At 38.6% G+C, this 23847-nt stretch overlaps 1 protein-coding gene across 5 annotated transcripts; it reads right to left on the minus strand.

Moving 5' to 3' along the window:
• Nucleotides 1-1122: 1122 nt before the first annotated feature.
• ZNF518A (zinc finger protein 518A) lies at nt 1123-13334 on the minus strand. Of its 5 annotated transcripts, none has more exons than XM_050337820.1 (4): nt 13269-13334; nt 11552-11665; nt 5344-9194; nt 1123-3907 (listed from the first exon to the last, which is right to left on the minus strand). In XM_050337820.1, the coding sequence occupies exons 3-4, from the start codon at nt 9083-9085 to the stop codon at nt 3888-3890; spliced, it is 3762 nt and encodes a 1253-aa protein (XP_050193777.1). In that variant the 5' UTR covers nt 9086-9194; nt 11552-11665; nt 13269-13334; the 3' UTR covers nt 1123-3887. The 5 variants fall into 5 exon arrangements, with proteins under 5 accessions (XP_050193777.1, XP_050193785.1, XP_050193749.1 ...); XM_050337828.1 differs by having other exon boundaries at nt 1124-3907; nt 5426-9194; XM_050337792.1 differs by having other exon boundaries at nt 1136-9194.
• Nucleotides 13335-23847: the final 10513 nt, after the last annotated feature.

Consider the following 23847-nt stretch of genomic DNA (forward strand, 5'->3'; position numbering starts at 1 on the left):
ACTTCCATGTGAGAGATTCAGTATCTAATTTTTTAAGGTAATTAGCACTACTGAGCACTTTAAAACACTGCTGCTCCTGTCCATCAGCTCTAAGTGCTCAGCACTAAATGTAGCATTGTGGCTGACCTACAATAACTAGTATCCTCGTGGCAAAGGTGCAGTTACATTCACCCTCAAACTCTTTTGCTTTTATCCATGTTCTACATGATTACAGTTGTACCACGTAGTTTTGACAACAAAATTAGGCAAGGATTTGATAGGCAATCCCACCTTCCACAAAATAATCCATTCAGCCTGAGATGAGAACATCCTAGGCACAAAGTAAGGCTCTATAGAGGAAAAAACCCACAAACCACCAAACACAGAAACCCACCAGTATGGGATCGCCTATTTTACTATACTCAGTGTTTTATACAGGAAGAAAGGAAGCAGACCAGTTACTCTGCTTTCAATACCCAAGCTAGATCTTTTATAGCTTGGCAGGAATGTGGTGCTGACATGCTTTGAAACACAGTTTTAGCCAGAAAAGAGAAAGGTTTAAGCAAGTTTCAGATATAGGATTGCACCAAGTTACGATTTCCTAGATTCTGGACATATAATAAATTGGCCCTCAGGATGAAGTATGGTACATTAGAAATCCCAGTGCTGTGGATTGAGCAGCCATTACAGAATGTAGGAGGTGGTGATTTGGGGCAGGTGTTGCAGTGCCACACATCACGTTAATGCCGTCACGTGTTTGCACCAGGTAGCAGGTAGGGCAAGTCTAACCTGAGAGACACAGCAACACATCTGTCCCCTCGTATTTCTTTTGATATTGTTAGCCAATTTCTCTTCCATATAATTGTCATTACCTGAAAAGTACCTAAAGTACCTAAAACTAGGAATTAGTTTTTTTGTCTGAGAACTCAGGATAAAGTATTCTTTTTACTAATGTACAGAGAAGTATTGTCTGCCTACCTGATACAGAGAACACAATGAGTACTGCACATCATTCCTGACAATGTTGCTCCATGAAAGGAGTAAGAACTTCCATTCTCAAAAAGCCAAGTGCTCAGCTACATTATAAAATTACTTTCCTCCTTCAATCAAAACCACCAGCAGAAGCCAGAGGTTAAGTGCTGTAAAAAAAAAGAACACTTCTCACATGACAAGAGCTCTGTAACAAATTTCTGTTGAAACACTGGAATTGCTGAGGAAGGGCAACTCTGATGTACTGATGAATACACATCTTGAAGAATATACAGTGGGCTCGATTTTAGGCCTCCTCAATGGTTAACACAAATACTGTACAAACAGTTGACAACCCTGCGCTTGCATCTATTTCTGTGTGTCCCAAAAATGCTATAACCAACTTAAGGTTTTCTTATCTTGCCATGTGTTCAATGTTATGAGCTGTCTTAAAGTGTTACAGTTGAAAAGTCAAGCACTCTTCAAATCAGGCTACCTGTGCAATTCTAATTTGTCATATCAGATTTATCCATTACAATACAAACATTAAATATGATAATTATTCTTCCATGTGGAGTTACATATTTCACTTGGTTCAAAAAATATTCCATGGATAAATTATAGGCACGTAATTAAAGACTCTGTTTTGTAGGGTATTTGTAAGGTACCTTATCCATTTACTGAAGATGCTGAGAAATGCACCAACATTGCAAGAGTCAGCCAGTAAAAAGATAGCTTCATATGTTAAAGCAGTTGAACATTTCTTTGAAGAACTGACCTGAACCTTTTACTGCACCATCCACTGTGACACCAGTCAGATTGCTTAAGCCAGATTTTCTCCTGACACCATTAATTGTGACCTTAATTTCACTGAAGTCTTAAATGAAATTCTCTGAAATCTGATCTACAGAAGTGCCAGACTCTTAGGACCTCAAACAAAGCATTATGGAAAAGCTCATAAGAATAAAAGAATTATGTATTCAGAACAGTACTTGAGCAATGTGTGCTAAATAATACAAGGACAGTAATTAATGGTGGGGAAACAAAGTATTAAATCTCTACTCAGGAGGGAGCAACAGTTCTCTGCACTGAATGAGATGGATGTCTGTGGATAAAGTGACACAACAGGGAACTAATATTGTATAAAGCAAACTTATTTCAACATTTCCTAGTTTTACAGTACTACTTAAGGTTACTCAATTTATAGAACAAGCCAGTGAGAAAAAAATTCCAGTGATAATTGTCACTCTCATGATTCATAAATATAGAGAAACCCTCCTACAGTAGAACTTCCATCTTGGTGCTACATAATTGTTAACTAAAACTGGTCATTCTTGCTGAAGTTGCACCAAGTAGGTTTAGCAAATAGCTTTATAGATATTTTACCAAAAAAGGCAAAGGCAATATGCAAAATTCACAGATTCAGTTTCAGGGTTTATAGGAGAGCAAGCTGAGGCGGATGAGAGATTGATCCTTCCAGTCAAAAAAGCTTAACATGCTTTTGTCCTTCCTAATCCTGTTTCTTGTCAACGTACTTCCTCACCACTACACTAGTCATCTTCAAAGTTCCTAGCCAAATTAATGTCAGAGCTCAAACCCATTGTGCAGCACAAAATGATCTAATTTTGATACAAAACACATAACAACTGTATGTAATACCAACACACACTAACCTGACACTAACCTGCAATTCACCCAAACTATGCTGCCTTGACTGCTTCAGTTGGCTCCCATACATAACTCACCAGCTACAAGAAGCTAGTGTGCATCTTCCTGCCAACAGACACATAAAGAAACAAAAACGTATCTAGCCAATGATTTTTTTTTTTAATAATTTTAACACTTTTAACACAGAAGCTGAATTCAGGTTAGTGGACATGTCTGTGCCATCCATGAAAGAGTTCAAACTGTTTCATGGGTAGCAAGGCAATCTTCATTTTCACCTTACAGAAATAGTCACAGAGAACTACCTGGGCTTGCATACAATCTAAAATCCCCAAGATTTAAATACCTCAGTCTTCTCCAAGCCCAGTACACAATTTTGGAAATTTTTCCATCACTACTTTGGGAAGCTGACTGGCACGCCTAAGATGTAATCCTGCCGTACTTGGGCAAAAGGTCTGGAACTTTCAGCCACCCGCTTCATTAAAAATCTGAAGGACAAAGCCTCTACAAATAATAATTACTGTGGATAATAAGGAGCTCCACCTGTGTACTCTCAGTCACTATGGATACAGACTTTTGTTTACATACCCTCATAAACATTAAAAAATGTGAAGCATATTCTCTCTTCATCATCATCCCAAAATATGTAAGTAGGAAGCCAGCAGGCTCCTAAGAACATTACCCTACTGGTTGGTAAAATGAGGGAGGAGTGACTCAAGCCTTGGTTTTGCCAAACCCCTGGTACCCTATAAGGCAGTGTATCTTAATAAGCAATAGCATAGAACAAATTACGCCCACCTGGGACAAAACTATAATGCAGTTACAGGCCTGAAATGGTGCTCTGCACTTCCCAATACTGGGTTTGTGGCAGATGTAACAAGACAGGAATATTTTCTATAAATGCTCACAGTCATCTTCTGTAAACACAAGTTGTAGCAAATTTAATAGTGACAAAGTCAATACAGATTAGGAATGTTCACCATTCTTTAACACCATATACATTATGAATATATATACTGTATATTTTCAATCGATTTTATTCTGACTCACCGTATTAACACAAACGTAACGTTTTATTAATTTATATGAAAAATACTTCACTAAGAAAGTAGACAAACTGCACAGAAATAGTACAAGTGTCATGTGCATAGAAATATAGCTTAAAGCATTCACATATGGCTTTGTTTAAATGAAACTGTTGGGGAAATGGCCCAATACAGACCCACGGTTACACAGTCGACAATGTAAACTGCTTCACATCTTTGAGGCACTTGCTAACAATAGTGTTCAATCCCTGAAAAACAAAATCAAGAGCTAATAAGTGAAAATAACAAAAATCCCAGGATAACAACTGTGTGTATCTGAAAAGATTTTAAAAATTGGTTTTAGTAGTGCATGCACAGAACTGAAAAATGGGGGAGGGGCTGTAATTTCTGTGCAAGAATTATACCAAGTAATTGAAAAGTATAAAAATATTTACATGTTTAGGGATTTTTAAATATGTACAGAACAAAAGCCCTGAAGATTCATTCTACAGAATAAAAATATAGCACATGATAGTAGTAATAAAAAATAATATATCTTTTTATGGAATTGTATTTGCAGTTAGTTACAAGTTATTTAAACCACAAAGCTCCTTGATCTTTCTCAAAGCTGAGGCCAATAGGGAATATGCTCTTTTTTTAAAAACACAAGCACTTTGCATCATTTTTGAACTTCAGTTACAATACTGATATAAAAACCGAAATCACTTGTGTATCCTAATTCAACTGAATATTTTTTTAAAAACTTTAATGCATGGTATTTAAGTTTTATATTCTTCACCGGTCATCATTAACGAATTCCAATCTCGAGTGGCCTCCATCAGATGTCTCTGTCCATGTCCTACCCAATTATCCTGATTGTCAAATATTCTACCACAAAACCAGCAGCTAAACTTAGCTTTCAAGGTATTATTAGAGGTAGTTTTTACAATCTGGTAATTGTTTTTGCTAGTCTTCTTCAGTGTCAATTTTAAGACAAATCTTTCTTTTACAGGGCTAATAGGTTTTATTGTCCTGTATCTTTTTTGAGAAAAAACATCAGTAGTTACATCCAAAGGATTGCAGAAGGCTGGCTGTAGAAGCGCTTCAAGAGTTCTTTTTGACAATGAAACCTTAAGAACATGTCCCTTAAATTTAGCAATGGTTTTCATTAGATTTACAACTTCTGGAACATCTACATCAGGATGGTTAAGCACAACCACTGGTTGGTTTCTCCGAGGGCATTTTACAAGCTGGTTAGAATTAAAAGGAAGTAATTTCAAAGTCCTCACGGTTTTTTTTGATGCCCTTTGTTTGTAGGGGCTACCCGATTCACTAACAACTGCAGCCTGATTCTTTTCCTTACACTTTCTGTGCAACATTACTTTCTTTCTTGGAGGTTCTGGGCAACTGGCCTTTCTTTTACGTTTGAAATTCTTATTTCTTTGCACACCCCGAGTTTCTGAACTTTTAGAGCCCCTTTGTTTTAAACGAGGTTTTACTTTTGCAGTTCTGTTTTGGGTGCTCCATGTGGACTTCTGACAACTGAAGTTATTCCTGTTGTTAGCAGTTATTACTTGTGTTCTCTCAATAGAACCATTCTGCAATCGTGTCCCTGCAGATTTAGTAGAATAAACAGGTTCCACAGGAGGAACACAACATGCTGGATTAGAGCTTGCCAAAGAGGCATTTGCTGGCATTAACCCACCTGGTAAGATTAAGGCATTATTAAAACTAAGATTAGTTTGTTTCTGTGCTAGTGCAGGAGTAAGGAACTGCAAGTTATCCACCTGTAGTGAGGGCACTGAGTTGCTCACTGACTGAGTGGTATCAGCCAGTGTATCTGAAGTAGGAGGCTTCATTTTCAGCAAAAGCTGTTGTTGCATGGCTCCAGTTTTCTTTGGTTGACAATTTTGATGATGAGAATTATCATGAAAAAAAATTGGTTTATGAACTACAGGCTTGTTTGGTGTCATACATTTCAGAAAAGCTCCCTGCTGTCCATCAGGCGAAAGTGCATAAACATCTTGTTCCTGTTTAATTTCCCGTTGGTTTATTGACTCCAAAGAACCAAAGACAGCATCCTGATGCTCTGATAACACTTCCACAGAAGAAATTCCTTTCACAGATGACTCCCATGCATTTGTAGTTACAGGAGATCCTCTGAATGGCATGCTATTCAACGAATCATTTGCTGTACTACATGCTTCCCTGCTACAGGAACTTCTTACACTTCCAACACTGTCATTTTCCGCCTTCACTTTTGAAGGTGATATGGTTATTTCACCAAATTCTCTGGATGCAAATCCCCCTAAAACCTGAGAACTATCATTAGCGGCACTTGCAGCTGTTCCAACTGCCCCGCTAAAAGTCAAACTCATTCCAGGTCCTTTACTTGAAGCAAAAGATGCAGGTACATCTTTAGTCACATGCCCATCTGACGAACTGGTTGATTTTCCTGAAGCCACCTGTTGTCCAGGCTGGGTAGCAAGGTGCAAAGGAACAAAAAATCCTGATGGAAGGGACTTAAAGAAAAGGGTTTTCTTCTGTTCCTGAACAACAGGTAAAACAGGTGAAAAGCTGCTGGGATTTTGAGCCGCAGACAGTATTTTGTCTTTTACTAACTGCTGTGTTATGACTGAATCTGTACAAGTTTTTAACAATGTACCAGCACCTGGAGTTATGGATAATTTGTCCACACCCTGTGAATCAAATGATGTTCTGGATGTCTGTCTTTCTCTCCCACAATGTGTACCTTCATTTGTGCTACATCTTGTGTTCAGCTCTCTCTTATATTCTACACTAGAAGGAAGGCTCTGAAAACCACATGTATTTGCAGAGCTTTTTAGATGCATGAAGGCTGTATTCCTGGTCTCATGACCAGAAAGCAGCTTGTCAGAATGAAGTTTTACACAGTTATTTGTCTTGCTGGGGAACTCTTGCTGAGAAGTTGTTTTCACTTTTAACACATCTTGCAGCATCTCTTTTATTTCAGGCGATAAATAATTAGCTGCTTGTTCACTTTGCAAGGAGAAAACAGACGTGATTTTAGGCATTAAGAAAGAGTTAAGGCAATCAGAGGCATTTTCTTGGAATTTCTCAGCTACGTTCTGAAAGCCTTGATCTATGTTAGTGTCCAAATACTGCTGGTCATGATGCTGGTCCTCCATAAAACACTCGCTGTCAACACCACATTTAGATTGGCTTTTAAGAGACACAGAGTTATTTTTAGTGTTTATATGTTCATAAGTTTTATTAATATTTGATTGGGCTGACACAACTTTCTCTGCTTTTAAGCCTTTCATCGACTCTGAATATGAAGATGCAGATTCACTCCCACTGTTCTGAAAAGAAACTGTTTTGCTAGCTGCAAATTTTTTGCGTCTGTCATTTCTTGACATCCAAATGCTACGTGGATTATCCAAAAAGTCCATTTTGGAATAGTTGTGAAAAGACAACAACTTTCCATTAGAAGAATCCATTGAAGTTGAATAATAGGGATTATTAGTTCCATTACTATTATTCAGGCCACCATTTTGTATTTTCAGTTCAGAAAAGAAGGGCATTTTCATAGGGTCATAATGAAGTGTATTTGTCATGGCGGGTGGTAATACCTGAGGATGACTTGAAGGGCTGAAGTTTCCCCATGAGACACTGTTTTGAGTTCCAACTTTTGTTACCTTGTCATGTGGAGGTACAGTTGAGCCCAACTTCATTGGCAAACAATTTGAACTTTTTCCTACAGCTATATTAGAAGGTGCTACAGTTTCAGAAACACTCCTGCCATACAATATGGAGTTATTTTGTTTTTCCACTTTTATCTTTCCTGAATGACGTGCAGGACAAGAAAATGGAGGGGAAGTTAATGTGTGAACAGAATTGTTCTTTAAGGTTGACTGATCAGCTACATGTGCTATAGCACCTGAAGACAAACCACAGGGATCAGAAGTCTGTAGCAAAGGAGCTGCAGAACCATCTTTAATAGGATCAGCTTCCTGACCCAAGTAATACTCATTTTGCTTGCTTGTAGGTAGTAATTTTATAACAATATGTTGTTTTCCATCTACCATTTTAAAGCCCATAAATTTAGCACTGTAATTTGCCGGAACAGATATTTGATTGTTTTTAACCATCAACACTGTTGGGCCATGAACAGCATTTTTCAATAATCCCAGGCCGTAACTTGTTCCATCATCTGCCTTATTGTATTGTGCAGTAGTAGCAGAGAACATTCCATCCATGAAATTACACTTTTCTGTGTACTTAACCTGATCTTTTTCTTCATTTGTTTCCATGTCTTTCACACACTGGTTCAGCTCCTCAGCATTTGTCTGAATTTTATTCACACTTCTTAGCACTTGTGCATTTTCTTCTCCAGTATTGTCGCTTCCACTGCTTACTTCTTTCCTTCTCCAGAATGCTTTTTTTGATGCTCCTATTTTATACCTTTTTAACACAAGCTTCAGTCCTGCTGGAGTCTTCACTATTCTTTTTTCATATTTATCCTTTTCCGGTTTTTCTTTTGCAATAAAGTGGTCTCTGTGTAAAGCTATGATGTGTTTTAAAAGATAATCTTTCCGCGATGTGCTGTAACTGCAATAATGACAACCAAAAGAAAACATACTGGTATTAACAAGATGATTATTTTGGAGCTCTTCTTCTGTGAAGTTTTCTTGGTGGCATTTTCCACACTTATAGGGAATCTCTTTATGTCTGTGAATGTGCTGAACAAACGTGCCCACATCATGGGTAGAAAATGCACATTTTTCACATTGAAAGTGACCATTTACACAATGCTTTGATATGAAGTGTTTTGTCAGATCCAACAAAGTGTATATCTGTTCATCATTACAGAGCTCACATTTTACCAAAGTGCTACGATGGATGCGCCGATGCTGTTTAAAGGACTGGAAGTCATTCGCTGAGAAGCTGCACATCTCACAAGGATACAAAGGCAACTCGCCATAGTGTAACAGCTGAAAATGTTTCTGGAGATCATTTGGGCTGTATCTAATGTTATCCTTGCACTTTGTACAAGTGAAATTCACTACCTTTGCTGCAGTTCTCAACTCTTTTTCAAATTGCACTTCTGGTTTATTTTGCAAGTGGCTTCTCTCTGAACAATCAGGATTGCTTCCATTTATTTTCTCTAGCCTTAAGGACTTCCTTGTAGTTTGCTGCTTACACTGAAAGAGTTCTCTAAACCTATCAACTTCATGTTTCACTAATACTTCATTTGGAATGTTCACCTTGGGTAGTTCGATTTTCACATTTTTTAGTTCATAAGTAAGATTGACATCTAAAATTGTTGGTTGAATCCTCATACTTAAAGGATCATTCACCGGTTCTTTTTCCAAAGTAGAATCTGTAGAACAATTCCTCACAGCATTGTGATTTAAGAAACTAATTTCCTTTTTATCACAAAAAAACTGTTCCTTTTCAGATGACATTTTAGGCTTTAATTTTCTTTACATGAATTCTTGGGATTAGTTTAACTTTCTGCAGCAAATGAGACTACTGCGCCAAGTCAAAGTTCTACAACTTCCTCATTTCATTCTCCTGAAATTAAAAAACAAAGCAAATATTACTTTTAAAAGTAATGCAATTAGAACACTCATTACAATTCATTAATGAATCACATGCCAATCTTGGAAGTTATAATAGCATTTGAGAGAGGGGAGAAGGGAAAGGATGAGTCAAAAAAATAAGCGATTACACTGTAACCTTTGATTGGTTGCTTGTGTTGGGATTGTTCATTGGTTTGTTGTTCATTTGTTTTCAAAAACATTTATATATAAAACTTGAAAAATAAGTCTTACAGAACAACATCTACCGAAAGATGAAAACACTGAAATTCCATGCCATCAAATTTTGGGGTTCTCCCATCCTGTGAGCTACTTTTTTAAGATGAAGATTGCATTTATTACTCAATTGGGATTTAAAGCAAACATAAACACTCTGTGACATAGATCAATAACTGAACATAGCTGAAGTACTAAAAACAAGTCAAATTCAGCAGGATTTGGTATTTTCATTACTCAAGTCTGCTACTCTGTTAGCAACTAACTATTGTGCTTAAAAAGCAAAGACAAACAAAAATCAGAATCTGACAAAGTATCCACTCCACTAATGGAGGCCAGACCAACAACCCAAAAACCCACCAAACTAATCCAGAATGAATTTTTCATCTGCCTACCTTTAGTACCACACAAGTCTAAAGTAGTGAATAGATAAAAGTTATCTCAGGTTTCTCACCACATGTTTAATCTCTTAATGTGCATGACTGACAACAGCACTCCTCTATGGATTAAAGGGCTCAAAGAGGTATGGTCAGCATCACTGCCTCACTACAGACTTCATGGCAGTGTTTCCACAACAGGCTGCACCAACCATTTATGGCAGCTCAAGTCTATGCTCGAACATCACTCCCACGTGTCGACACAGAATCAGCAGAAATGAAAACAGCATCAAAACTAACAAATTTTGAAAAGCAACACTGGAAAGAAAGAACTGTTTCTTCACTACTACAACACTTTTAAATAAAAACTTTTTCCACAGTAGAAGTCATAGAGTCCCTTTCTTCTTTCCTAACAAAAGTCAGTAAATTGTTAGGTGAAATCTAATCAGTGGTTCTCTCTCCACTACTCCCGTGCCCACCTTGAAGCAATACAGACTTGGAACTCATTAGATCATCTTATTTATTCACATCCAAACCGAAAAAATGATCACAGCCTCTCCCTCATCGTGATGAAGTGCAAGAGCTGCTTCCAGAGCTCCAAGCCATCATAAGCAATAGCCCTAAGATTTTCCAAATATTTTCCCATAGTCCTATGAGAAGGAAGTATCTAGCATTAGACATGCAAATACCTGACAAAGAAAATGGAGACTGCAAAATTTACAAGTCCATGTAACAAGCTACTTTACAAGTTCACGTATCATGTAGCAAGAAAAGCAAAGCACTTCTTTTTTTAAGCATATGCTTTACTGCATTCTTTTGGAGAAGATATTAGCATTTGTGCACAATTCCTGAATAAGCAAATCAGGCTTTGACATTTTACACAGAACCCAATATCAAATAAATTCAGTTAACTGTGCTCTCCAGCTATGAGACCTGTGAGATTTCAACTACACACCTAACATTCAAAAACCTGACAAACCACAGAGATGTGCAATCCCTCCTTGGGAGTCTTTTCAAATGAATACACTCTGAGTACAGGATTTTTATTTTTCTTTTAACTCAGTGACACACTTCCCATCTTCTACAACAGAAATATAACATGGGACATTACCCTACTTTGAGCCTTCAGAGCATGCAACTCATGTGCATTCACACTCCATTTCCACCAAAACATGTGTTACAATGTGTTCTCTTGTCAATAGTAAATCTCTTATTGGAACAGGAGCAAGCTGAACTCCCACATAAAGAACAGGTAACTAAAAATGACTTGGATTTGTTTGCTTGAAGAACTTTCTTTAATACAGAGATGCAACACAAAGATTACAGGTTGCATGATGCAATACATCATCCTGTCAGTAGCTGCCCATCACTGAGATTAAAATGTTATACTGTCAAACACTGACACCTGATGTATATTTACAATTAACATTCTAAAAATCAGAAGTGGATAAAATACTGCAGAGAACAAGACTCAGGCTTTTAACATGGGGCCAATGTGGTCCTCACCCGGTCAAAATTTCACTAACTGGATAAAACATTTATGTTTGACAAAGAGTCCCAGCTGGGCGTATTCAAACTCAATCTGAGATCTACTTTTACTAATTATCCTTATAAATTATAACTTAACATTGTTATTAGTGGGTACTATGCAACTATGGACAAGCACCTGCCACATGACAAATGAACATATTTACCAGAAACAACCATTAATGTACATTATCAAAGAAGTCTGACTTACATGTTAGGAAAAGACTTCAATTCTTCAACAGTTGCTTTTTTTCCATAAACACAGAAGAGGTAAATATGCAAGACTCAGAAAAGGCCACAGTCCGGAGAAATACTAAAAAAAGTTCTGAAAACAAAAAGGAAAGCTATTTTGAAAGCTGAAAAGTACAAATTCCTCACAATTTTACATTATGTGTATTTTTAATACATTGAAGACAAAAACACTGTAGTATGTTCTCTCCCAAGGAACACCATCAAATACAGTATCAATATTGTATATATACAATATAACAAGGCCTATCTTAACCTTAGTTTTGCCACTACATCAGGCATTTGTAACTGATAAGCATAAACATATAATAACTTAAAAACAGGTGCCTCTGTCCACCAAATTTTAACTTGAACTCAAAAGGCATTTATCTTTTCTTCAGTAAAAATGTTAATGAATTCTATAGCAAAAACCTAATTAGAAGTTCCTATAAAGTTTTGCAAATGCCTAGGAAGGAGTCAGAATATTACATTTACAGTATCTGAAATAAGTAAGCAGATTTAAAAACAGATATAATGAACACAAACATTGAAAATATATAAGCACGTGTCACAGTTAACTCTCGCTAAAAAAAAAAAAACAAACCACTAAGCACAAGCGAAAGTAACCACTTGAGGCTCTAAGCCTCAATTTTCTTCCTCCAAAAATGCACAGTATGTCTTTATTTTGTTTGAAGAAAGTACACACGCAGAGAAAGTTTGGGCTATATACTTTGATCTAGTGAGAAATAAGAGACAGGAGTTAGACACTGCTAAATTAGGTAACTTTTACGGTTTTTCCATTTCGAACAAACTTCAACATACATATCCAGGCAGGTACTATTTTCCACATTTCTGTACATTTATTTAAATTTTACTTAGGGAAAAAAACCCACCCTGTATTGCAGCTTATCCCATGCCTACTCCCAGCCTATGTGCCTGCAAATTTAGAGCGGTGTTTTCAAGTCTGCCAAGATCTGGACACATGCAGGGACTTAACAGAACTACATCTTAAGAAACCCATAGAGCTGGAGCGGTCAGATACGACCTGGCAGCACAACGTTGCACTTAAGAAAAAAAAAATTAACAGATCACTCTCACAGCTCACAGAGAGACGGACAGACACGCACACGGCAAACTTGCCATTCACGAAAGAGCAGCGACACCCGGCCAGCCCTGCCCACCTGCGGGCACCGCCGCCGCCTCCGCCCCACCGGGAATGCCGGGGCGAGAAGCGGCGAGCCCGGGGAGCGCAGGGACCGAGCCCCCGGCGCTGCCACTGCCGCAGGGCGCGATCGCGGTCGCAGCGCCGGGCGCCGCCCGACAACTCAGCGGGGTCGAGGGGGGCCCTCCCTGCCCTCGCCGGCTCCTCCTCGGGAGCCCCGCGGCCCCTCGGGCGGGCCCGGCGGCAGCGCCGCCCCGCCGGCGGAGGAACACGATGCGGAGGAACACGGCACAGCGGCGGGCACAGCGGCCCCGCCATGAGGCGCCCCCGCCCCGCGGACCCGCCCGGCCCGCCCGCCTCGTGACCCGGCCGCGGCCGCGGGGGCGGCGGGCGAGCACTATTTGATGGTGCCGCGTCCCGCCCCGCCGCGGCTGGTGCCCCCTGCCCACCCCGCTCCGCCGCCGCGCCGCACCAGACCGCCCCTCCCGCACGGCTCGAGGACCCCCCCGCCCCCGCCCGGCGCGTCCCGCGCAGTTACCGCGGGTCCCGCCGCCCGGCGCGGCGCTGCCGGAGGCCATCACAGTTTCCATCCGGGCACTGCGGCTGCGAGCCCGGTGAGGGGCGGCCGCGGCGGAGGGATACGCGTTCACCTGGGGGGACGGACGGCGGCCGCCGAGGGCCAAGGCGGGCGGGGCGGCACCGCCCCCACGGGACCGGCACCCTCAGACCCCGCTGCCTTCCTCCTCCTCCTTCCCTTCCTCTTCCTCTTCCTGTTCCCCCCTTCCTCCTCCTCCTCCACTTCGGGCCCTGGGCACGTGGCATGGCCAAGGGCACCGCCCGTCCTTCCCTTGAGTGTTTGAGCGCTTCCCTGTGCCCAGGGGTGTGTTGGGGCCGATGGCGCTGGGCAGGGAGAGCTGATGCCCCTCACGAAACGCCCAGAGGGAAAGGACTGGCCCGAGCTCTTCGTGCCCCACTCTAGACGTGGGTTTGCTTACCTGCCTAGACCCAACAGTAGGCAGGATGCATAGGGGATGTCTGTAGGAGACATAAGCAGTTAAAGCATCCAGAACATTATATGTAGATGGGATCAGTTGATGTGTTTTAATACGCTCAAGATAACACAAAAAATCAAAGCTGAAAATCAGTACAAATGGAGCACTTGTCTTGTTGGAGCCCCAGTATCATTGCTGCTTAGAGCTGGGATAAACAGCGCTTGTTATTAGTAGTGTGAGGTTCACGTTTTTGCTGAGTTTTAATGCACATGATCACCCAAAGGTTGCCAAGGAGTATGAAGGAATGGGAGAGGTAGGAAATAGAGGCACCACGGCCACGAAAGGGCAAATGCCTGTGGCAGAAATCGACTGTAAAGATGAATTGTGATTGAAGAGGTCGTTGAAAAGGAAATCCTCTCTCCACTTGTGAAACAGTGTTCAAAAATCAAAAGCAAAGGGGAGAAAGGTTTCACAGAGAAAAAACCTACACCATCTCTTGAACAATTTAGCTGAGCAATTTAGCTAAACTTTTCTTGTGGCATCTTACTAGTTGCAACAGACTTTAAGTGCACTTTTTGCTCATGATCAGTACAAGAACAAGGAGGAGTGTTGCTGTCTTTGTGCATAGAATAAGGATAAATTAAACATTATTGTATTTTTAATTCCTTGTTCCAACTGACATCACTTATTTCCCTTGTGTCCTAGACTGTAACAGAAAATTAATAGAAGCCATTTTGGGGTGGGTTTTTTGGCCCTAAAAAATGTCTTCAAGAAAAGAATTATATCATTGTTGGTTCTAGTACACGCAAATGAAACAATCCATGCCAAAAACAAGCAGGGAAATGTATTCTGGTTTCTAATTCATTACATATTTCTAAGTAGTCAGAAGTGGAGATGGTACATACATACCCAATAGTGTTTGGAGGATTTGAAAACTTAACTACAGCTGAAGAAAGAAAAAAGAAATGTCTCAGTTCTGGCAGTAGCCCTGATGTCAGAAAAAGAATTATCTGTGAAAATCATCAATTTAACGAGCAGCTACAGTACAAATTTGTGTTAGAATGCTAGTATTCCTAATCTGACATTAAAATATACATCATGCTGTCAACTACTAATCCCAACAAATTCACATATAAGATGGAAATAAACATTTTATCTGTATTTTATCACTTTGTTATTCAAATGTAGAACATACATGGATGTCAAGCACAAGACAGAAAAAGAAAACCTGTGAGATAACACCAACAGGAGAGAAGGAAAAAAAAAAGGTTAAATCTAATTTATCACATACATTGAGATTCTCTATAGCACAAGAGGGATCAAAAATTGCACCAAAACACAGTTTAACTGTAAATTTCTATTGGGATTAAGATCTGTGTAGAAATATATGGGGAAAAAAAGGTGGCAATACAGTGAAAAACTGCAACAATGGGCAACTCCATCAAAAAGATTGACTTTGTATGGTAGCTTCTCCCAAAATTCATGAAAGAACTCCTTAGTCATGAGAGTCAGCATCCACAAAAGCACTCCCCAAAAGTTCTCAGTAACAGCAATAGTCTACAGCATTCCCATTTGCAGGAATACGAACTGTGAAATGAGAGGCTGCCTGAGCACTGAAGAGAGGACAAGGAAAGCAACAACTGCCTTTTTACAAAGCTCAGAGCAGAAACTAAACCAAAACCCATCTAGGAAATCCAAGGAAGATCAAAGTCTTCTCAAGTGGTGCAGAAATAACCCTGATGATGGCAGTTGAAGCTCATGTGGCATCAGGCATGAATTGTGACAGAGAACACAAATGCCAACTTACATATTTCTAAGTACTTTCATTTTATCCCTAGAGTATGATTTGTTTAAGGTGTCATCAACACTTTCATTTCAAGGGTCTTTACAGAACCAATGAATGCTGCATGATGACTAAAATAACTCTCTATTATTTTTCCTTTATAGTGTGATTTTTATTACTGTTTCTATTGATTCTGTATTTCTGATGTTTTAAAATTGAAAACGTAATGCTTTACGTGGGTGTTCACAAACAATAGTATTACATCCCTGGTCTCATTTAGATATCCAGTTTATTTATGGATAGCGGGATGGATTGAAACAATTTATTTCATAATCTGCTAGACTATCAGAAATTATTTATATCAGAAATTATTAATATCAGAAATTATTAATATCAGAAATTATCTACACCAAATAATTGGGACTGATGGAAGTATTTCCTCAGAAACACTTGGGGAAAAAAAAATTCCCTTTTCAGAAACATGTGCTAAGGCAAATACATGGATGATAAATGATTTTATGGAGTCTTCATTTTCTAAAGAAAACCACTTTTTAATGTGAAGTTGCACATGTGTTTGCCTGAAATCACTGAATTCGGTCATGCATAGGAAAGAGCTTCTTTCTGAGTTGAAATAATAATGAAGTGTTGCTGATAGTGTGTTCCATTTTTGAATTACAAGAAAGTGGAACTAACTGGCTAAAAGTGAAAACATTGTTTCAGTTAGATTTTCACCTCTGTGATTATTCACATTATTGTTACATGTAACAGAAAAATCTCAAAAAATTTTTTGATCTATGGCAACTTTTAGTCTTGGTTCTCTCACATTTTTTGCTCAATCTAGCATGAATTTAAACTAATAGTTTACAGAATACCATATAATAAATCAATATATTCATGTACTCTATGCTTTCTTTTGGGTTTTATTGCTTTGCTCTGTAAGGACATAAGAGTTATTAGTAAATAGTTCTTTTGTTCAGCTCATAAATCCTGTAGGAAAATTGGTGTCCCATATGCCTCTTCTATTCTTTCACATAAAGTGAAAGAAAGTTACATCTCAGACATAATCATGCAGTCCTTTCATTCTTTATTGCACTAGAAGTCCTGGCTGTGGTCATTCTGACCCTGCTACTGTTCATTTTGTTCTATAATCTTTTTCTACCGATACTTAAGAGACAATTTGATAGTCTTTCACACATATTTCATAAAGCAGAGTTTTAATGCAGGAACCTCCACAAGTCTTTTCTTACAGACACAAATTCATTTTGTTTTTTCTCCCATGATTTAAAATTCTGAGTGCTTATCTTATAACTTGCTCATCTGTTGGCTGTATGGATTTTCTGGAAGAGTTCATATTTCTGAGATTTTTCTTATGCTGTGGGATAAATCATTCCTTAATTATAGCAAATAAAATTCTGAATCACATTGTAGCAGTAAATAAAACTTAATCTCATGCATTTTTCTATTTCGGCATTTAATATATTTATTAAATATATATTTCATAGAATATAATTAATTGCTATTTCTTTTCTGGCTTTTATATAATAAGATTATAAACCATATCCTTATGTACTGCTTGGCACCTACAGCTACTACTTAGTATCACTTAGAAAAGCTGAAGTGATTATCTGTTTATCTGTTTCTCCAGAAGACAGCACGTTCTGAAAATGTCCATGAAAAGTATATTAAAAAAAATATGTCTGTCTTCATGGTACAACTGGGTGGGCAATATCACAGATAGCAGAGGCTGGAAATTCTTGGGGAAGGAGCTGGGGACTAAACGTACTTAGATGTAGGAAAATTATGTTTAGGAATTTACAGACCTTACTTAGCCTTGAACTCTTATTATATCTTTACTTGCACATCTATAGCAATATTGCAATAATGAAAGAAGCCAATAATTTAGTTTTCTTTGTGGATTTCATGGAGCAAATCGGCAAACCATAAATGTTAAAACTTCAGGAATAGAAGTTGAAATAAAAACAACTACAGCATTCAATCTAACATGAACTTAAATTAGTTTCTCTTTCTACACGAAAGAGCCTACACCATGCCAAAATTTGTTGATAACAACAAGTTTTTCAACTTTCCAGCAGGGGAAATATCAGCATTTGCCTTCCTTTTCTACAGCTCGGTCGGAATCTGCTTTTGGCCAGATGATGCTCTGCTAAATAGACTCCATACATCAGTTCCCTCTGTTAATTGTTTTAATACACCCACCAGATGGACACATCCAGTTAAGAAGCCCTGTTATAGCTGGATATCCTACATACACTTATTCTCAGCACACCTTTTTCAAGTACAATTTTTGATCACTTGCATACTGTTGTACAAGTGAGAGAAATTCTTAGGAAGTTATTGAGTCTTCTTTGGAAACTTGTGGAGAAAGCATCTCTGCCATTTCAGTGCATGAAATGAGTAAGAGACTTTTTTATTGTTAGAATTTGGGAATAGGAGAGTGTTTCCAGAGAGCAAAAGGAAGAGGCATTATGAGAAATGTGTAAACAAAATGTTTTAAAAACTTTATTACTCTATTTATTTACCACATGTAACTCAATTACTAATAATCTGCTAAAAGATATGATTCACATCACATGAATAGCTTGCCTTGGTTAAAGAACTAGAATTTCTACATATCTTGTTTCTTGATTAGACTATACTAAAGTCACTGTCCTTAGAGAATATTTTAATCTCACTAAAACTAAAGTTTGCATGGTTAAGTGATGATCAGATTTGGCTCATTATAATTTTAGTCTCAGTGTTTGCAAGTGTCTTCAGGATCGTGAGCAGTCCAAGCTGAAACAAGTCCAGGCAAGCCAACTTAAAGCAGAAACTAGGGCTGGAAAAGAAAGAGGCAAAACCTAGGAACCAAGGCTGAACAGATGAAGGGCAGGATTAGGAACTAGCACTTAGTTGGAGGAACTAGGACAAGGTGTAGAAAGCAGAAAATTGGATCAGGATTGCAGACAGAAACTAACACTCAAGAGCAAGAATCTAGAGCACAATCACAACTAAAAGGCATTAAGCCTCCCAGAGCATCCTGTCCCATCTCACATATATCAAGACAGGTTACACCAACCAGCTGTCTCAGAGGTGAGGCCATTACCCTTTGGAAAACTAGTTACAGGCAGATGACTAAGAAAGATTGCCTGAGCTGACATCTTGACTTTACAGCTCTCAATGCAGCTGAGCTAGCAGGATGTCTTGAGTGACATGAGCATCTTCTTCATCATCAGATACTAATGATTCCAACATTCTTTTTATCAGTAGTGAAGCAACATATGAGCGATAAGCTGGAAAACAATTGCCCAGATGAGACAAGAGAGACTGACAAACCCAGAGAAGTTTGAATCAAAGCAAACTGCAGTAATCTGTTAGTGCACAGAAATGCTGGGAAAACAAGATCAACCTCAAGCCTTTCTCTAAATGGTGAAGATTTTACTCTTGGTAGCAAACAAACTAGAAACCACACACCATTGCACATAGTGTCCTGATGCAACATTACATCCTGATGCAACATTACATCCTGAGTACTGGTCTGGTTTTCTTTAGCAAGGCGGGTGCTAATTTCCATTTTGGAAGGTGCAGATAAACTGAAATATCTAAACCATCAAGTTGTTCTATGCCATAACATAAGACATGGTATTACATATTTTATAACACTACAACTTCTGTCCATTTTTGCATTTCTAATAGTTATGAGTACCTGTTAGCAGAGCCCTCCCATGAGTTTTTACCATCTAGGCACACGTGTCCATACCTACACACTTCAGCTCAGGTTGGGTTTTTTCCCCTCTCTGCCTTAGTGCATCCATCAGTTGGAGTGAAGGAGTACACTCATCAGGGTCCTAAAGCATTAGTTATTTATAAGATTCATTTGGTTTTTTTCAACAGCTCTGTACATTCTTTGATATAAATTAGGAACTTCTTGAATTTCTTTTTCAAGAACTGAGTGACATTTCTCTTAAAACATATTTTTTCCCATGAATATTAACAGAACTTTCTGCATTTTAACTTGAGAGACATACATACGCTTCACACCAAAAGCAAATGGGAGAAGTAAACAGCATTCAAGTGTTTGCTTCCTGTAGGATTCTGTGGAAATCACAGAGATATCTCCATGTGGAATAGGACACAACTTGTTTTCCCTCTGCTGCTTGAACAATAACTTTCATTCCAGTCACTGCTGATAAACTTCTCCTAATGAAAACTGTACCAACCTTGAATCTAATGGGAAACTATATTCCTTTCTTTTCCTCAGATATCTTTATACTTTTTGTTACTTTTGCTATATCACCACATGTGGAATTTTATCTGGATCTTCTAGAAATTGCTCTGAAGGTGTCTCAAAATGGTATCAAGTTAGACATTGGCAGAAATCTCTCCAGTTTTATCCAATTTTGATCATTAGCTCCCTACAAGGTTTCAAATGGATTTTAAAGGATTATTCTTGGACTAAAGTCTAATAATCTGTTAGTTTAATATAGTCAACAATTCTTAAATTTTTTGTCATCTTGCATCTTGAATCTTTAGCTAGCGGATCCTCTACTGCACACCAGGTCTGGCAAAGACAGCAGCACAACAGAGTTTCTCTGCACAACTCTGTAATTACGTTCAATCTTCTCTAATCGCTGTGCGAGTCACATTTCCATATTCATCCATCTTTGGAATTTCTGCTGAGATTATTAATATCTAATGGTAGCTTTCAAAGAGAGGAGATAGAGATTGTAGGAGTCCAAGCCATATAGTACTAGACTAACTTTGAAGTAGGAATTTACCATGGATAACCCTTCATATGCCATCCTCAATCCCTTGATAAACTGCATATTCTCTTTCTAGCTATTTCAAAAGGTGTATTGGAGACAGCAGGTGCCAGGTTGCCTTTTAATTGTGCCCCATGGCTTTGGATTTCACAGGCTGATGGCAGGAGATCAGTTACACTGTGATGACATAGTTTAGCAACAAGCTAAATAAAGATATTTTTGTTTTTCTGGCTCCTTAATCCTTGTGAGAAGTGTTGGCTATTATTTTAGTTCTGTGCCCCACAAGGCTTTCCAAGAAGTTTTCCAGTCTTTTACACTGTACTCATTCCTACTTAGAGAAACAGGGCAGACTACTGGTGTGAACATGTTTCTGGGTTTCTAATGAAGTATGTTTGTATGGGGAAACTAAGCCTTTAATTAAAACCAGCTGGCACTATAAACTGTTTCATGCTCCATAATACTTGCCATGGTTTTCAGTTAGAGATATGGAAAATGTGGGGTTTTCTTCATCCTGACTGAAAACTCTGTTGCTGGTTTTCTGCTTAAAGGTGGAGTGTTCCATCCCACACAAGAGTAAAACAACTACATTATAACATTTTTGTATCCCAAATTCTGCAATATTTGCATCACAGAGAGTTTTACACAAGAACAAATAAACCACGTGACAGCCATCTTGTCACTGTTTCTGCATTTCCAGTCAGCCAATTTCTTTGAGTTATAATAAAGGTAAATACAGAGGCCAAAAATTTCAGCAAATATCCTGCTTCTTGATAGCATGTGTATTGACAGTCAATAAGGGAGAGTGGTGAGATGAGCACAGTTCTGAGACATAAGATATCAAGAAGTACAACATTGCCATTAAAATAATATCTCCCATAAGCAAAATCCAGTCCTAATTATTTTACATTTTAGTTATGAGTTAGCTTTGCTAATGCTATTTCATTATTTCCATTCTCATGAAATCTATTCTCCCAAATTAAGTGAGGTTGCCCACAACCTTATGTTTGTGAAACTGCAAATATGAACCCGTTAAGCATTTGCAAAAGAGACTAGAGTGATTAATAAGGCAAAAGATTAGGAGCGAGGCCAATCTGGGTCCTAATCCCAGCTGAGCCACTTATAGTGTAACCTTGGAGAAGTTACTTGACCTTCATGTTTCTCAGCAAACTCTGCTGGAAATTGGATACCAGCTGGACCTCAGAGGATACCAGACACGTCTGCTGAACTCATCCCAATTAGAATAACGGTGAGTGGGCTTGAGTTATTATTGTGGGGTACTATGCACATAAATACAGTCAAGGATTAATGACCTTCTTTCCCTTTCCTAAAAGGGCTAAACTGATACTAAGAAGTGACCTACACACTACATGTCCTGTCCAATTGTTGGCTATATCAAACATTAAAATAGTGGTACATATGAGGCAATTAAGATTTAAAAGGATTCCAACTCTTCCCTTCCACCCAGCATTCTTCTGCACTTCCAGCAGGGACATTTATCAGATTATCTGATTAGTACGATTAGATTTATAGGCCTGGACTCTGAGCTGCATCCATGATGAACTGTCTGCAGTTCTTTAATATGGGATCAGTTCTACACAACTGGAAAAGGCAAGTCCAAGAATTGGTAATTCCTTAGCTGAAGTATCAGTCTGGTCACATTTACCCCAAGCACACCTGCCAATGATCCTATGCCAACGACTTTATATCATAAAGAAATTCCTCTTGTCAGGTGTATCTGTATCCCAAAGTCCTTTCATATAACTAAGTTATTTTCCGGAACTGAGCCTAAATTTTCTTCTGGTATGATGATAATATTTGTTCTATTTTTATTAAATAAATAAATACCCCCCCCCAAACAAAAACAAACAAAACACAAAACCCCAAAACAAAACAAAACCACCAAAAGACAGGAAAAGAAGGGGAAAAAAATAAGGTAAAGGAAAGCAAAAACACAACAGTCCCACATAATCCTCAGACCTCATGGTTCAATGAAGGGAGGACAATGAGAAGAAGAGTGTGCTCAACATGATTGCCATTATATATAATTCAGACATGGTTTCATGCAGATATCAAGAAAAAAATCAAAAACCTAATAAGTAAACCTGGAAGTAATTTGAAAACACAAATGATAAACCAGCACCATATTATCATATGAAATCTTCCATATTTCCTACAAAAGAGAAAATAATTCTCCATAAATAATAAGAACAGTAGCTAATTTGGTACAGTATAATAACTAATACAGTATTTCAAAATTATCAAATTGTGAAGAAGCTGTGATGTGCAGGCTTAAATAAAATGTCCAGCATTTGGGTTTTTATTGTAGTCCTCAGTCAGTATATTTGTTGTTTTTTTTGTTTATTCACAATGGTAGAGAGCTATACTTTCCAAAACAAATATGCAGCACCTTTCTTACAAAAAAAAGTCTTTGAAACTCCTCTATGTGACAACCCATGCCCCTTCTAGCCTTGTGGAGGAAGGAGAGTAGGGAATTTTGACAGATAACTGCTATTTTGCTGCAAAGTAGAAATGATGTCCAGATGTCCACAGTCTGATAGGATTTTTTCTGCACCTGGTACAGCTCATGCCTCATCAATTTTTCCTCTATGCCAGGACCACCAGGTCAGCAGGGTCTGCTTGTAAATTTTGTGAGGATCAGCTCTGCAGGGAAGCAGATAACATCTCAAGGTTTGGCATTTAGCATCACATCTTCTTAGATGGGAAATGTACTGGCACATTCCCAATGCCTCCCAAGGGATCTGGTGAACATCTACAAATGCAGGATCTCTACAGGAACAGTTTTGCAATGACTGGCATGAAGGCCAGTCACTAGTGCTGGACCCCAGGGGTCAATATATGGTTTAGTACTGTTTAACATCCTCATTAAAGACTTTGATAATGGGGCAAAGTGCACCCTCAGCATGTTTGCAAGCCATACAAATTGGGAAGAGTGGTCAGTACACCAGTTGATTGTGCTGCCATACAGAGAGGCCTGAAAATGGAGAAATGGGCAGACAGGAATCTCATGAAGTTCAGCAAAACACAGAGGTTGGACTAGATGATCTACAGGGTGCCCTTCCAGCCTCACCAATTCAGTGATTCTGCGAGCCCAAATCAGCATAAAAAAGGCCTATTTTCCTTACATTAAATATATCTATAGACACCTTTTTGACAGATATTTCCTTCTTATCTGTTTTGAAGCAGCAACTTGAAATTTGGCAGAGACATGGGGTTTGTATCAAGGACATTCGAATTCCTGATCAATAGTCCTGCAAAGATTAACAATCCATAAGCTTACACAATATCTATTTTTACATATGTTCAGTGGGAATTTATTAGAGATCAACACCTAAAATTCCAAATATACTGTTATCCATGAGCACAATAAAACTTTCTTGCAGGTGCAGATGAAAATAGTCAAACACACTTCTTTTCACTTCTCTCTCAAAGTATGTTACAGAATTTCACTCCATGGATAGTTAGAAGCCTTCTAATTCCCACTCTAATTTTGCTCATGATGACTTATAACCTTTCCCTCTTATACTGATACTAGCATTTAACACATTGTTTAACTTTGTAAAA

The sequence above is a fragment of the Myiozetetes cayanensis genome, unplaced genomic scaffold (genome assembly GCF_022539395.1).
Source record: "Myiozetetes cayanensis isolate MyiCay16 unplaced genomic scaffold, myiCay2020 scf10, whole genome shotgun sequence".
Taxonomy (NCBI): Eukaryota; Metazoa; Chordata; class Aves; order Passeriformes; family Tyrannidae; genus Myiozetetes; species Myiozetetes cayanensis.